Raw genomic sequence first — 17,705 nt, 5'->3', positions numbered from 1 at the left:
TACCGCCAGGCCTCATTTGAATACTGTATCGCTTTCGCCCGCTCTCCCGCGGACTTTACTGTATCGGCCTGTATGTAGGGAAAGGAGGCTTCCAGTGCAATTCTAAACAAATCGGCAGTCACATGGCATGTGTTAATGGTACTCCTAGGGAAATTCTGTGCAATTGCCTAAGGCAGAATTTGCTCAGAAGTTGGCTTTGCAGGTCGGTGGGCAGGTTACAAAGGGAAGAGCACAGCATCTTCCCCTGCAGCTATGGCCAGAAGGATGTAACGACAACATTGATGTTGGGCTGCTGACTAGAAGGAGTTGGCATCACTTCCCTGCCCAAACAGTGTGGTCTGATCTTCCTAGCAAACCGTGTATGTCCCTGTTGTTTAATTTACATGAGATCAATTAAGGGTCTCTGCAATCTTCATGGTAACTTCAGTAGTGCCCCTCCATTACTGCTGCAACGGAGCACTGTGATGTTGGACTCCTCAGATCTTGCCGCTCCACTCTGGGGGCGGCCCCCTAGCAGCTGACACAGCTCAATCCCTCTGCATTTGTCCCCAGCCCGAAGTGCTGGCTCATACTCGCTGCTGCCTCCTCCTACTGAACACATGACAAGCATGGCTGCTATGGCCCAATTAATAATTCAGCTGTCTGACTCTTGCAGTCTAGTCCAGCTCTTAAAGGAGCGGTACATCCCACCAAAAGCAAGTAAACAGAGGATTCCCAGCATGGCCTGAAAAACAAGTGCCTTCTGAAGCTAGTTATAGTTTGTTGACTGATAGGTTTTTTAAAACTGCAGGAGGCTTTGGTCATTTTGGAAAGTAAATCCTAAACATTTTGTTTTTAAACCCTGATGAAAAATGACATGCATTCAAGAAAATTACGAGAAGACTCCCCCAGGTCCCTGATCACATGACCCAGGCTGTCTTGTAGCAAAATTTGAGCACCATCATCAGCACACTAATATTTAACACCAGCTTCCAGCAAGAGCTAAATTTACTGGGATTGAATGACCTTGGTAAATTCATAAATCAGTGAATAGGGTAATGAGAATGCATGGTCAATACCCTATTTGAGTGTTTTGCATCCTTCTGCATGTTAATTTTTTAACATTGCATGTATATATATTCACTTTAGCATAGGTTTTCATCCATGCTAAATGGTAACTAGGCCTGCTATTTTGCATGTACACTGAAGTCATTTTAGAAGACTTTAGTGACTTGATACCATAGATTTCAGCAATCTTCCTCAAGGTAATTACCTTGATTAGAGCATATAGAATTATGGTCTCCATCACAGGACCGTTTACTGAGGCATAATCACATGATATTTGCTAGGAATAGATCCTTGGAAATCTCTGCCCCCCCCCCCCCCCCCCCCCCCAACCGTCTCCATCTTTCTCATGGGTATGGTTACCTAGTAAGCCTCAGTGACTATGTCTAGAAAATACCTGCCTAGGGTTCCTTTTCCAGGGTATCCTCATCCTCAAGAGAAAACAGAAATAGAACCGCACTAAGCCACCTTGGATAGAGGCCATGGACTATATTTGTATTTCTGAACTACTGAAATTGTATAGTGATTTCAGAAATTGCATGAATGCTATGTGTTTTAGTAAATCCAAGTGACGTTTTATGAACATGTAATCAATTGTTTTGGATTCATTTTTCCTTGTTTATATTTTTGAGGACTTTGATATTTTTTCCCATTTTCAGTGGTCCTGACGATCATAACCATCTGTTATTATGTGATATACATGACCTTCTGTGCTGACCTGGAGAAGTGAAGTAAAATGTGCAGCTCTTGGATATATTTAGATTCATAGTAGTTGAACTTCTAATTAAAAGTTTTCAAACACTTTGAACTCTAATATCACAGGAATGAGTTAGAAATCGGAGCAAAATGTCGGAACCTTAAGTTTGTCAACTGTGAATTACATTTTGTACTTCTACTGCTTTTAAGATTTTGGGGATTTGTCTTTCTCTGTAGCATCCATATTTGCACAGAATATGGGATTTCGAAGTGAAGATTTAACCACCACCAAGTCGCTTTCAATACATTTAACATGGCTAAATCACAACTGTCAGCCAAATTTCTGGAAGGTATGTTTATGGTCTATATCAGCTTTTTAAAAAAAAAATTAATGTACTATAGGAAAGTGCAGTTCATGTCTGAAATTCTACCAGAATTATTTTATGAAGCAAAGGGTAAAGAATAGAGTCAGTCAATTTGTAGTTTTGAAAGCCTGAAGGAATCAAAGCTGTAGTTGATCAAATTGCTCAGGGCTGGCCAACCTTTCACTTTCAAGAGCCAGAAAGCCAGAATTCATAATAGAGAGCTGTGGGGGGCGGGGTAGGGGAGAAGGAGGGCACCCCCAAAAAAATAAAGTCCAATTTTCTAAACCATCTCCTCCTCATCTCCACTGCTTGCTTTCTTTCACCCGAGCCCCCACCAGTCTCTCTTGTGGTCTCTCTCTCTGTCAACCCTCATCTCCCATCTGGTCTTGGCCCCCATTTAGGCATTCCCTTCCTGTCTCCTCCCTCATCCCATCAGCTGACCAGTCAGTCCCCCATTCTGCTAATAAACCACCCTCTACTCTCCAGACCCCATTCCCCTCCCTAGTCAACCCAATGCCGGTAAGCCAGGAAATTACTTCCAGCCATTCACCCCCCCCCCCCCCCCCATAGCTGAATTTGCCACCTTTACTCCTTAATTTGCTGACTTCCCCTCCAGTCTCTGGCTAACCAGTGATTAACAAGTATATTTTAAATACACTGGAATGCATGTCAAGTTCATTTGCTGAAAAGTTAATGGAGGACTGTACTGTAGTTAATATAACCGTATGCCAGTAATGATATGAGAAATGGGAAATTTATCCTGTTGTAAGCAGACTGGAAAAGGAATCCAAGCGGAAATGAGGGATTACCGTAGCCATGAGTCCAATGCTCTTGTGAAATTCATTTTCATCCGTTTAAACTCCCATAAGGTCATAGTTAGTGAAAATTGTAGAGGACTAACTGCATCAAATCTGTAATTTTATAATTGACGCAGCACATGATTCTTCTTTAATATTCTGATTTTGTAATATTTTTATCTGTAGTAGATATGCAAAAACTGAAATTACTAAAGCCTCCTTATGGCTTTATGTTATTAAATTAATGAAGATGCTTTTAAGCTTACAGCAGCATTAATGTAGTACCTCTTGCCAGGTTCTTGTGGCCTGGTTTGGCTTCTGTTGGAAACAGGATGCTGGGCTTGATGGACCCTTGGTCTGACCCAGCATGGCAATTTCGTATGTTCTGTGCTTATATGTTTGGTATAAGACAAACATTTTCCATTATACAATAAATGACCTTAAGATTTTACAAGACAAATTATTTTGCCTGGGATGACTGCTGGGATTGCCACTTTTTAAAAACATTATTACGTGCTGTATTTTTGTTGAAAAAAGTGTTTCTTGATAAGCAGGTATGAATTAGCCATTACATGTGGGTGGCATCATCTTATTTTATTTATTTATTTAAAAATCATTTATATTCCATATAATCTAAATATTCTAATGCAGATTACAATAGAACATACACAAATTAAACAATACAAACACAATTAAAACATTAAAAATTAAAACTAGCATAACTTTTGCCTTAAGCAGGCACCTCAACCTACAAAAATTCATTGGCGCCACCATGAAAGTGTTTCTTTAAACTCAACATGTTAAAAAAAACTCAGACCCCTCCTCCACCTCGGCGACCTCCATACTGTCCTGCAAGCCACGGTCATGTCCAAAATAGACTACTGTAATTCCCTCCTTCTTGGTCTACCGAAAGCCACAATTAAACCCCTACAACTCTTACAAAACACAGCGGTGAAAATTCTCTCAAATTCCCGCAAATATGACCATATCACCCCTGTACTCAAAGACCTGCACTGGCTCCCCATTCAACAATGCATAACTTACAAGACTCTCACTTTAATGCACAAATCGCTCCACAACGAAAACATGCTCTGGATGAAAGATACTATCCGCCTCCTTACCCCAACCAGACATACGAGATCCTCTCTCAAAGGTATCCTCCACACCCTCCCCCCGAAACATATTCACCTCAAATCTACAAAAGAGCGGGCCTTTTCAATTGCCGGCCCTTATGCCTGGAACACCTTGCCACCCGAACTCAGACTAGAGCAGTGTGCACATAAGTTTAAATCAAAACTCAAAACATGGCTCTTTAAACAAGCCTACCCTTAAATCCTCTACGCGATATCCCCACAATCTAAACCCCGCTTTCGACCTTCCCTACTCCCCCAGAGTAACCATGATAAGTTTGCCCGTATATACAACCTTGTCTACACATCCGGTGTGGCTCTCCGAGTAATTTTCTAGCCCTGTTAACCTGTCCACACTTTGTACAAGATATGAGACATTTGCCCTCCTGTCTCTTTATAATGTTGGGAATATTTATGTACATAATTTTGCTTTTCCGATTTCTAGCCTTAAGCTATCGCTCCCACGTGCAACTGACTCTGCACTTCCCAGGTCTCTGTTAACCTGTTTTTTGTAACTGTTCTCTTCCTGCTTTGTTTTATACCCCTGTTACATGTAAACCGGCATGATATCTCTGGTCGGTCAAGAAAAAACACAAATAAATAAATAAAATAAATTACATATCTAGTTCATCCCTTTCAAAAGCACTACGAAATAGTTTTACTTTCAGCAGTTTCCTAAATCTTAAATAACTCAATTCTACCCTAATTCCCATTGGTAAGTCATTCCATATCTTTGGCACAGTGATAGAAAATGCCCTCATTCTTGTTTTTTGCAACTGACACTGACCCAGCATTTGGAGCTTAGTAAGGACTTTACTGAGCATGAGCAGAAGTTTCCTGCATACGCAACCTGTCGTGTTAGCCCCCCCCAGTCTTTCTTTATTCCAAGCTACCACACAGGTGTGTGTGTGTGTGTGTCTCTGTCTCTCTCTCTCTCTCTCTCTCATTTTTTTCAATGTTTAGAGGCTTTGTGCCCTCTGTCGTTTATTCATTTCTTTTGCTGCTGCCTCGGCATCCTTTCAAATAGAACTTTTAAGTTCTACAAATAAAAAAAAGATGATGTTGGAAAAATCCAAGGCCAAGAAGCTGGTGGTCAGCAGCTCCATGGCTTGTATGTGTGGACATTGAATGTCCATCACAGATACTCATGCTGTTTACTACCACTGCCTGGGCTTCTCCAACTGTTACAGTTGTGGTCAGATGTCCTCCAGGGCGTAGCGGCACTGTGCCTGGAAGATGGAAGCCCCAAGAAATGGTAATATTCCCTGAGCTTTGTTGCAAAACTGGGCTGATGAGCCACTCTTCCTCTAGGAGTGAGGTATTGTTGGGGACTCAGTGCAGGGAGTCAAGCAGGATTCCCCATTTCAATCCCATAAGAATGGAACAACTCTTCCTCACATGCACAGTGTTCACAGTGGATCCAGTTCTGGATCTACTTTAGCTCAGGAGTTGAAAGAGATGTGGAAACCCGTGGCACCGAGCAAAGTGCCAAGAAGAGTACCCGAGCAACATGAGACCCCCTTTAGAACTGTTTCCTTCTGAGCCAAAGGGAAGATAGATGATGGTGGTGCATGGCTCCACTGGAGTAGACCCCTCCTCGATGCTGAGGTGGGAGATGGTCCCATCTTCATTCATGGCACAGAAGAGTCCCATGGCACAAAGTCATCTGTTTTTTCTGTACCTGGCATTCGTGTCCTTGGGGATGGAGCACAAATTCTGTTGCTCAGTCAACTCACTCAGTGCAGCATGCCAAGGTTCCATCAGTCAGAGTAGAGCCCTTTGGTGCATAAACACAGGAGTTCTGCTGCTGAGTTTAGAGCATGGCAGGAAGTGCAGCTGATGCTGTCAATGGACTTCCACTCCAGTCTCTGTGTAACCAGTGGTTAACAAGTATATTTTAAATACACTGGAATGCATGTCAAGTTCATTTGTTGAAATGGAGGACTGTACTGTAGTTAATATAACATGTCAGTAATGATATAAGAGAAATGGGAAATTTATCCTGTTGTAAGTAGACTGGAAAAGGAATCCAAGCGGAAATTAGGGATTACTGTAGCCATGAGTCCAATGATGTTGTGAAATTCGTTTTGCTCTGTTTAAACTCCCATAAGGTCATAGCTAGTGAAAATTGTAGAGAACTAATTGCATCAAATCTGTAATTTTATAATTGACTGGAGGCTTTCTTTTACAACGTGTTATTTAGTGACGCAGCACATGATTTTTCTTTAATATTCTGATTTTGTATTATTTTTTTATCTGTAGTAGATATGCAAAAACTGAAATTATTAAAGCCTCCTTATGGCTTTATATTATTAAATTAATGAAGATGCTTTTAAGCTTACAGCAGCATTAATGTAGTGATTCTTACTTCTTTGATCCGTGCTTATATGTTTGGTATAAGACCTCTGAGCCAGCAGCTATCGCAGCAGAGACAACATCTACAAAATAGGCTATGTAGATGGCCCTTTATGGTGATAACCAATGTGGGTTTCTGAACAGGATTTTTCTCCTCCTCCTCGAGCATAAATGGTCCCTCAGCCTATGGAGACTCAGCTGTCAGCGATTGGTGAAGAATTTCTTTGCCATCTTAAGCCCTGAAGACCAGAGAGGGAATTTGAAATCTCTTCTATCCAAAATGGAGGAAATATTTCCACATAATAGGGTGGTTCAAAGTCCTACACCTGGTGTCCTTCTCTTCTGAAGAGCTTTTGGAGTTGGGAGTAAGCCCTCACGATAAGATGGTTGATTTTCCTTATCCAAGGAAGGCCCCTCATTATTCAGAAGATGGAGTGGATTGTGTTCATTCTGAATTTTTACCAGACATTTCCCTATCAAAACAGCAGAAATCTCCTCCTCAGTCACTCTCATCTTTGGAGCTGTGGCTTAGTGTTTCCCTGTGGTTGGAAGAGAAGGAAGATTCTAAGTGAATTCTTTCAGACTGCCTTCCAGACTTACCGAAGCATACGTCTTCTGGAGGATTTCTGCTACTCCAAATTTCTTGGATAAGCTGGCAAAGAGGCTACGGATCAGTGTCAGGAAGAAGAAGAACCCAAGGATGGATATTTATGGTCTTCAGTTTCTTCAATTGCCAGTAGATTCTGTTCTATCCTGGTTCACAAGATCCTTAAGGTAGATCCTTAAGATAGATAATTCCCAGGTTCACATCATTTGGTAGTGGTGGAGTCAGCACTGAAATGCTCTAAGCTCACTCATGACCACTTTGGCACATCTCCTGGGAAGCATCCAATGGTGTTGATGTATTTGGGTCAAAAAGATCTTCCAGGGGTCCATGCTGAGTACCTGGATTGTAACTCACCAGCTGTACATGCTGCAGTATGTGCATATGTGAAAAAGCTAAAGCCTTTGAAAGACCCAGAGCAGGTAGACTTTTGCTGAGTTGTGGAGGACATGGAGGAATATGAGAAGCACTTTATCTGTTCCACTTAAGAAGCTTTTGATACTGTGGCTGGAAAATATGGCTGCCTCTATAGCAGCTCGTGATTGCGAGTGAGTGGCCTCTGGGAAGATATTTCAATCACCTTGTGGATGTGTTCTAAACAGGGAACAAGTTATTTGGTAGCAGAGTTCAAGAGAAATGTTTTGTTTTAACAGTTGTGATATAAAATTGTATTTGATTCTTTCTTTTAATTTAAATGACTTGCTGTAAGCCGCTCCAAGCAATACTTACTGTAGGAAGTGGTATATAAGACTTTTAAATAAAATAAAAAGAAATGGTGGCTCTGATTAAAGAACATCAATCCACCTTGCAATCACTGTCTGCTGTGGTGGGTAAACAAGCTGGTCCTGGCCTGACATGGGTGTTCCCTGGATCAGTAAGATGTGATGACTTGTTCAGTCTTTGGGGGGAGCCGGTGATTACCCTGTTTGTCTCAGAAGACAAAAGTTTGAAGTTCTGCTCCTTGCATCTGAGTAGCTACAGATCAGCTCCCGACACTTTTGAGCTAGAGTGGAGCATCTTTCTACTTTGTGCATACCCACCAAGACTATCCAGAAGTCTTGGCGGGTATGCACAAAGTAGAAAGATGCTCCACTTGTCCTTGGGACAAGGAGAGAATAATCCTTGTAGCTGCAGTCTGGCCATGGCACGTGTCATATCCATATTTATTTATTTATTTTATTTATTTAGAGCTTTTCTATACCGGCATTCATGATACAATCACATCATGCTGGTTTACAGTTAACGGGGGCTGTAGGAAACCTTGAACAATTAACAAGTGAAGAGGAGCAAGAAAGTTACAATAAAACAAGGGAGCTGAAACTGGGGGAAGAGGAAAACCAAGCTAGAGTAATTTAACAGTAGGATGATCAATTATTTACATTGTGCTGAAAGACTCTCAATAGTTGTTGCGGTGCTTCAGTTAGATTCGGGAAAAGCTTGTTTAAACAACCAAGTCTTAAGCCTTTTTCTAAAAGTTAGTAAGCATGGTTCCTGTCTGAGATCCGGGGGGATGGAATTCCAAATAGATGGTCCTGCTGTAGAGAAGGCCCGGTCTCTGAATGCTCGATGATGAGTAGATTTGGTTTGGGGGACATGCAGTGATCCTTTGTAGGCTTCTCTGATGGGTCTGGAAGAGGTATGCAGTCTGAGCAGGATTTGAAGATTAAGGGGGGCTTGGTTATGGATGGATTTATGGATGATGGTGATGGACTTGTGAAGAATTCTGAAATGTATTGGCAGCCAGTACAAATCTTTAAGGATGGGAGAGATGTGGTCTCTTCTTCTAGTGTTTGTCAGGATTCTGGTTGTCACGTTTTGGAGCATCTGAAGAGGTTTAATGGAGGAGGAAGGGAGACCTAGCAAGATAGACTATCTTAGAGAAAATTATGGCTTGGAGGACAGTTCTGAAGTATCTAGTCCATCTGTTAGTTCAATCTCTAGTTCCATTGGGAACATCTCCAACTCTCATCACTTAGAAGTCAGACTTTGCCATCCAAACCTGCTGTCACTGGCCCTCATGGCATGCATTTTGAGCATACAGTAGTTGTCTTTGTTCCTCCCCAAAGAGGTGGAGAATGTTCTAATTTTCACTTGAAAAGCTTTGACCAGAAGGTCCTAAATTTTCAAATAGAAGAGGTTATCCTCATGGTGCAGGACCAGCCAGCTAAATCCCTTCTCCAATGGCCCAAGGGTCTTGCTTCAATATCTGTTCTGCCTCTCATTCTCAGATCTTAGCACTTCTTCAGTTAAATTCATCTCCGTGCCATAGTGGTATATCAGCAGCAGATGAAAGGGGCTAAGATCTTTGGTGTCCAAGTTTATGAAAGGGCCGTGGCATTCCAAACCTCCAGTTAGTAACTCTCTGGTGCCTTGGGATCTCAATGTAATTAGCTCAACTTATGAAACTTTTTTTCAAACCTCTTTAGCCGCTAAATTTGCTGTTTCATGCCTGGAAAAAGTTTGTTATTCATGGCTGTCACTTTTTGGCACAAAGAGTAACTGAATTACAGATTTTGGTTGCATGTTCTCACCATACCTAGAGTATTTTTCATAATAGGATGGCTCTGCAAACTCATCCCCAAGTGATGTCTGCATTCCACATTAATCAATATATTGTGCCACACATGTTCTTTCCAAGACCTTATATGCACAAAGGAAAACAGGCTCTTCACTCCTTGGACTATGAGAGCCCTGGCATTTTGCCTAAAGAGGACTCAACTTCACCATTAAGCTTCTCCTTTGTTCCCAGTAAATTGGGAAGAATTGTTACCAAACTAATTCTGTCCAGTTGGTACTCCTGGAAGTCTGTGCAAAAACATTTAAAATTATGCGCACAAGAATTTAAAATTCAGTGAAATTCTGCATATTTTAGATTAGTTAAAATAACACAATACATATCAGTCTTTAAATAATTAATTTAAAATGCATTACAGAAAAGTTATTACTCAAAAATGCAGAGTTTTAAATATTGTGAGCAGAATTCCCCCTACTCCCCTGGCCAGATCTCTCTCACTCTGCCCTTTTAGACCCCAAAATCAGTTCTCCACTATTTCTTCCCTGCTCCTCCATGCTCAAGTCCTTCCATTCTATTTCCACCCCTGTAGTCCTCCATTCCCACAATTTGTCCCCTTTCTCATTCAGGCCCTCACAAGCTCCCTCTATCTGACACACACACATACATGCACACACAAACACATATCCACACCCTCTCACATAGGATTCCTCTATAACTCTCTCACAAACCCTTATACAGGCTCCCTCTCTTCACACATGTTCTCTCTCTCACTTACACACACCCCTTCACAAAGCTCCTTCTCTCTCTCGCACACACAAACATTCCATCACCCAGGCTCCTCTCTCCTGCACTTACACCCCCTCACACAGGCATCCTCTCTCTGTTTCACACACATACCCTCATATAGGCTCCCCCTCTCATACACACATAATCTCTCACTCACTCATACAGGATCCAGACTCTCTCTCATGCTCACACACAGGCACCTTCACAAGCACACTGCCTCTCACACAGGCTCATGAGCTTTCTTGCCTCTTATGCTGGACCTTCTCTGCTGCTGGGCCTGCTGATCTTCGTCACGCCATTTGTGGCCAGCTGATCCTCTGATCTGATCTTCGGCATGAGCAGGTTGGATTCCGCACGCGGCCATCTGCTGCCCTGGATCTGATCTTTGCCGCAAATGGGACGGACTCTCCTTGCTCTTGGCCCGTGGGGCCTTTCTCTGAAATTCTGCACAAAAACTAAATTCTGTGTGGGAAGTAAATTCTGCAGTAGTGCAGAATTCCCCCAGGACTAAATTTGCTAGTGGACTGTATAGTGCACTGTTATGTGCTGGCTGGTTTACAGATTAAAGACTCTCTGAGGCTTATCAAGCAAGATGCATGCAAACTTCAGTGGCTCATCTAAGGGCCATTTTCTATTGAAAAAAATTACAAAACTGTTAGTTGATTGTATGTTCATAACTTCACTTTCCATTATTTTCTGGACAGCATGTCCTGATGAGACAGTAACTTTGGGCAAACAGTTCTATGTAGCCTGTTTACGCAGTAGACCACGCTACATCTGGAAGGACAGAGTTGTCTTTTATATAAGTGATTCTACTGTATATACCTCAGCTTGGGATTTCTCTTGTGTAATGGCTAATTTCATAACTGCTTGTCGACAGAGAAAGCAAGTTTGTTTACCTGTAAACAGAGTTCTTAGTTGGTAGCAGGATGAATTAGTCATTCTTGTATCCTGTCTACCTCTCAGGAGAGTGAACAGTCTCGCTAAAGTTTTAAGCTCTGAAAAAGAATAAGGGTCTCACGAGGTGTGGGACATTCCCTGCATGCTCAGTGAAGGTTTTACTGAGCTTTCTGAGCTGGTTTCATATCAGTGCCTTTGGATGACTCATGACTAACTCATCCTACTATCTATGGAGAACCCTGTTTACAGGTAAGCAAACATGCTTTCTCAGAGGACAAGTATGATGACTGTCCTCATACATAGGTGACATCAGATGGAACCTGGAGAGAACTTTGACATCAAAGCTTTTAGAAGCTTTGAACATGCCACAATGGGCATATGCAACCCTGATCACTCTTCTGCAACCCACTTAGGGCCCCAAGCCTTATCTTTTCCGCAAAGCTTGTAGGTTAAGAACATAACATAAGAAATTGCCATACTGGGTCAGACCAAGGGTCCATCAAGCCCAGTATCCTGTTTCCAACAGTGGCCAATCCAGGCTACAAGTTCTTGGCAAGTACCCAGACACTAAGTAGATCCCATGCTACTGATGCCATTAATAACAGAAGCTAATCCCTATGTCAATTTGATTAGTAGCAGTTAATAGGCTTCTCCTCCAAGAACTTATCCAAACCTTTTTTAAATCCAGTTACACTAACTGCACAAACCACATCCTCTGGCAACAAATTCCAGAGCTTAATTGTGCATTGAGTGAAAAATGTTTAGTTTTAAATGTGCTACTTGCTAGCTTCATGGAGTTCCCCCTAGTCCTTCTATTATCCGAAAGAGTAAATAACCGATTCAAATCTACCCGTTCTAGACCTGTCATGATTTTAAAGACCTCTTTCATATCCCCCCTCAGCCGTCTCTTCTTCTCCAAGCTGAACAGTCCTAACTTCTTTAGCCTTTCCTCATAGGGGAGCTGTTCCAGCCCCTTTATCATTTTGGTTGTCCTTCTCTGTACCTTCTCCAGGGCAACTATATCTTTTTTGAGATGCGGTGACCAGAATTGTACACAGTACTCAAGGTGCGGTCTCACCATGGTGTGATGCAGAGGCATTATGACATTTTCTGTTTTATTAACCATTCCCTTCCTAATAATTCCTAACATTCTATTTGCTTTTTTGACTGCTGCAGCACACTGAGCCGACGATTTTAAAGTATTCTCCACTATGATGCCTAGATCTTTTTCCTGGGTGGTAGCTCCTAATATGGAACCTAACATCGTGTAACTACAGCAAGGGTTATTTTTCCCTATATGCAACCACCTTGCACTTGTCCACATTAAATTTAATCTGCCTTTTGGATGCCCAATCTTCCAGTCTCGCAAGGTCCTCCTGCAATTTATCACAATTTCGCTTGTAATTTAACTACTATGAATAATTTTGTGATTATCTCTTACTCTTAGCTACTGTGGTGAAAGTTTCTGGAACCACAAGAGTTGTTCTTGCAGGGCCTGTGAGGTTTTTTTTTTTTCCTCATCTTGTTCTTAGGTAGTTTTTTTGTTTGTTTGTTTGTTTGTTTTTTTTTTTGGGGGGGGTTGGTTTATTTGGGTTTTTTGGTTTTTTTTTTTGTTTTTTTTCTGTCGGCCATGTGGTGCACCAGTTCTGGTACTCCAGGGTAGCTCTGGCTGTTTTTTTGTTTAACCTTCAAGTCATTTATTTGCTGCTGCTTTTTCATTTCATGCCTCAGCTGTGACTTATATTATGCCCCCCTGTACAGCCAGGTGTGGTTTATCATGCCTCATAATAGATGGGTGCTTTGGCTGGTGGCAGACCACAATGTCTGACTGCTCCCTTTGAGACCATTTTCCCAAGTCGTCATTCCTGGACAGAGAAGCTTTCAAAAGAGGTAGGCAGGCCAGTGGGCATTGGTTTCAGAAGCATAGACATTGAGGACTGCACTTGTTGAAGGAAAAAGAGCACATGTCAGAGTACTAAGAGTTGGAGAAACCAACTGCAAGGGAACGTGGGAAGGTTCTATGAGAACAGACATCCTGCTGTGTTCAACTGTGAAGAAGTGCCATAGGTGCAACACATATAGTCTACTCTAAGCCATAAAATTCAACAATCTCAGCATGACTTGTTCTTATTTTCTCCATGCCGGCTATTACTACCCCTAACGAATCAAGCTAGATATTTCACTTGGATGCAGCTCCATCACTGCTCTCTACATTAAAGGTGGGGGTGGAAGGGAAATAGAACCAAGAGCTAAGAGAAACAGATAAGTATGAGAGAAAAAATGTGTGAAGCTTGCTGGGCAGACTGGATGGGCCATTTGGTCTTCTTCTGCCGTCATTTCTATGTTTCTATGTTACTGCAGAATTAATGAGTTTTGTTATCAATTACCCCAATTCAAACCTGGGCCTGTCTCCTCAATTAGAGTTACAGGAATTTTTCTAAATATGTCTTTGGCAAAAGCCTTTCTGCAAGAAAGGCTTAACGTTAATAGCCGGCGTGGAGAAAATAAGAACAAGTCATGCTGAGATTGTTGAATTTTATGGCTTAGAGTAGACTATATGTGTTGCACCTATGGCACTTCTTCACAGTTGAACACAGCAGGATGTCTGTTCTCATAGAACCTTCCCACGTTCCCTTGCAGTTGGTTTCTCCAACTCTTAGCTTTATCATGGACTTGAGGGATCCTGAACGGGATGCGGGGAATGGGCAAGGCTGCATGCTCAAAGCTTCTAGAAGCTTTGATGTCAAAGTTCATCCTGGATTCCATTTATTTAATTAAAAAATTTATATATCACATAAGCAGTGTACAATATCACATATATAGCTAAATACATTAAAACAATATACAAACTGAGAACTATATTACATAAAAATCCAACAAAAAACACAAACAAATCCTTGCTGCAGCCACCCAGACTCTCTCATGATCCTCTCTTTATTACCTTCCCGGCTACTTCCCTTCCTAAAAAAATTCCAGATATAACTTAATCCCCCCCCCAATAGAGCTTTTGCCTCAAGTTTGCAATGAAAATAAGTGCCTTTATTATCTTTATGAACCTCAAGTAATTTAACTCGCCCCACACTTTAATAAGTAACACATTTCAAACCCAAAGCTCCACCACAGCAAATGCCCACTTAGTATAGCGGCTTGTCCTAAATGTACACATCTGAGCTACCTCCTAGTTGGCAGCCTTATAATGATCTGAAGGGTCAGCTAAGTTTGTCAGAAAAAATTTAGGGCCAATAGCTACAATGGAAAACCACCATCTAAGAATCCCCGTTACAGCTAAGTAAATCCACTTCCTCATGGTTCAGAATGCCTTCTGGTAAGCTTTTAATTTTTCATGCACACTTTCCAGTGATGCCTTTATAATTATTAAATACCACTGTTCGTGATTTATGGCAGTTTTCCTCTCAAGTTCCATGTGCTGTTGCTTGATTGTGGATTTTATTTCACTTTATGTGCAACACTGTATTAAAGGCTATTGCATATTGATTGCAGAATGTGATACCAGATGCATCCAGTTTCTGTGGACCATACAGACCGGCAAAAGGATTAAAAGAAGGAAAACAGAATATCCTACCGAAAATGCTAAATGTTCACAATCATGATACAATTGGTAAATGGGGACTATTTGCAATTGTTTCTTGCTGAAATGTTTTGTGTTTAATTTATACTTGTCTTTTAAATCAATTTGAATTTTGGTTTCAAATTTGTAGGCATGATTGTAATTGATAAAACTGGAAACATTGCTGCTGGAACATCCACCAATGGTGCCACACACAAAATACATGGGTAGGTGCTTTGATTTCTCTATTTACACTTTCAAATAAAACCAAACTCCCGAGTTAATTCTAAAAATCATATTTATAAATGATTTTATATTTGCATCCTTGCTTTGTAATGTTGTCATAGATTGATTTATGTAGCTTGTCTGAATAATATGGGGAATAAGAACAGCCATTGCACATTTTTTTAAAGTACTGGGAAAATACTTGGTATATTTACTGAACGAAGACTTTTTTTTCAGAAATCTAGCTTCAGAGTTGTATTTTGATATTCATTGTTTCTAGAGAGTATGTCAGCAGTAACTTTATCGCTGTCTCTAGATTTGTTTCATGAAAATACATACATGGATTTAGGGAATCTGATTCTGCCGAACACAGCTAATTATCAACTTCTTTTAACTGTTGAATGAATCTAGGGTTTGATTCTGTTTACACTGTATTACTATGAATTTGGCTCAAAATAATTTACTATGTTAACTTTTAATTTTTTACAACATTAATCATTTGTTTAGTCGTGTAGGAGACTCACCAATAGCTGGAGCAGGAGCTTATGTCGATAGCTTTGGTGGGGGTGCTGCGGCTACAGGAAATGGTGATATCATGATGCGTTTTCTACCCAGGTATGACACTTTGGATGTTCTTTTGAAACTTGGATGCAGCTAGTTATGTAAATACCTATGGGATCTATCAGATGGGATTAAGAAAATCTTCAGTATCTCACTTTTCTTATTTAAATTTTGAACCTTGCCCAATGTGTGTTGCCTTTATAACAGAAGTTTGCTGTATAGCCTAATAATGTTTGACCTGTAGTTTTGTTCTCTTAGTGCTGAACAATTCCCCTTTGCAGATTTTAATTGATATAGACACAGATTTATAGAGGTCAGTTTTCACAAGAATTTAGCTGGCTAACTAAAGACTTAAGAATATCTACACCACCTAACAGTGATCTATAAACATTAACTAATCAAATGTGGAACAATACTGTTCAATCACTGTGAATTTTTAATTTTTAATTATCTTTTTCTTAAACTTTATGTATATTGTTATGAATTTTTATTTTAAAGTCCCGATAATGGTATGTGACATCATTAGGCAACATTCTTGATGTAAAATTTTTTGTGTGAAGTTTTGAGGATGTTACCTTTTTTAATCGTTTCTAACGCTGTTCAAAATTTTTAAATGTTACCTTCTTTTTTCAAATCAGACATTGTACAAAGTATGGATACCTTAAATCCTTCTATTGATCCCAGATATTTTGTGGAAAACCCGACATGTACATGTTTCAGACTGTCTTTCTTCAGAGGAATTAATCTCTGTAAAACAAAACTGCAACAGATGGGTTGTAACTACACTGGTCATTTTTCAGAAACGTATCCCAATTTTAATCTCTCCGACTCTCCCGTATTCAAACCTACGCCATGAATGTCATCTGACCCAGTATGTAACCAATCCTGTTATATATGTGACCATGGTTTGTTAAATTCACCAATCCTGGGCACTAAAACATGAGTGAGCCAATCATCAATACGCTGACGTAGATTTGTTGAACATGTCTTCAGTGTATCACCCTTGCTTATCGGTATGTCCGCCTCATAGTGTCTCCATTCTAAAAGAACTTCCATGACAGATCGGTTAAACACGCCCCCTATGGCTTCACTCGTCAATTCACCGCTACAGATTGTCGGACCTATTGACACGACTCTGGCTTCCCTTCATCTTGAATGCCTTCAATGAAACTGTTCCAAGAGTGAATAAATACACTGTGCTCTGTGCTGAACTGTTCGCTGGAATTATATCACTGTAGTCAAGTTGAGTTCTTCATTCATGCTTATTGGATGAGAAGTGTTCAAAGTATAAATCCAAAAGGCTTCACGATAATTCAATTTGATGCTTAAGTCTCCATCACGCGAGGAGACACTGACTTGTTCCAATATGGTCCACCACATGTCTGCAATTGCATGTCCTGTATCTTTCAAGTGTTGGACCATTGGTGCCATCATTTTGACAGTGTTAAACTGGGATTTATGTTCCCCCAACCTTACTCAACCTGGACGAGTGGTGCGTCCTATGTAGGTCTTTGGGCAGGGACATATTACTGCATAAATGACATTACTGGAGTTAGTCAGTGTTCGATTTTCTCCAAACTCTATAGTTGGTGATGGGATCCACCCATTCCTTCTCCTTAATAGCTTGTTTACACCAACTACAATGTCTGCAAACCTGATGACCTGTGATTTCCCCTGGGGGAACACTGTGTTCTAGTTGAGCATGCACTAATTTGTCTCTGATGTCTTTACCCCGTGTGGTGGCAAATAAGGGAAATTCTTTAAATACATCATGGAGTGTTAAAACATGCCAATGTTTTTTTATGGCAGAAATTATAACTCCTACCGCGGTAGATTGCTGGAATACGCACACCAATCTAGATTCTTCCTTTTTGGGTTTATATTGGAGTAACTGTTGCCGGTCACTGTCAGGTCAATACAGTAAAGTGTGCCCGCGGTTACCCTGCTCCTAACCCACTTTCTACTCACTTTTCGGCCGCGTTAGTCCAACCCGCGATACACTATCCCCTTTAACCTACTCTTACCGCCTCTTTAAATCACCGGTTAACCCCTTCCGTCCGCGGCATGTATATTAGATGTAAACGATCGAATTAGTTATTCCCTCCCATACAGTAACGCGCGCCCCGACTATCGCTTTTTTACCCTACCGTTTTGCCGCG

The 17,705-nt window shown here is 40.9% G+C and overlaps 1 protein-coding gene across 1 annotated transcript in view; it reads left to right on the top strand.

Moving 5' to 3' along the window:
• AGA (aspartylglucosaminidase) overlaps window positions 1-17,705 on the top strand; it is a 57,023-nt gene that overhangs the window by 25,129 nt on the left and 14,189 nt on the right. The window contains exons 4-7 of the mRNA XM_029580558.1: window positions 1,978-2,090; window positions 14,694-14,811; window positions 14,912-14,987; window positions 15,493-15,600. Of these exons, the coding sequence (XP_029436418.1) occupies window positions 1,978-2,090; window positions 14,694-14,811; window positions 14,912-14,987; window positions 15,493-15,600 (415 nt within the window). The remainder of the gene's footprint in view (window positions 1-1,977; window positions 2,091-14,693; window positions 14,812-14,911; window positions 14,988-15,492; window positions 15,601-17,705) is intronic.

Source organism: Rhinatrema bivittatum, chromosome 1, assembly GCF_901001135.1.
Source record: "Rhinatrema bivittatum chromosome 1, aRhiBiv1.1, whole genome shotgun sequence".
In the NCBI taxonomy this organism is placed as follows: Eukaryota; Metazoa; Chordata; class Amphibia; order Gymnophiona; family Rhinatrematidae; genus Rhinatrema; species Rhinatrema bivittatum.
Note: the sequence above shows the minus strand (reverse complement) of the source record. Positions and strands in the feature narration are given on the sequence as shown.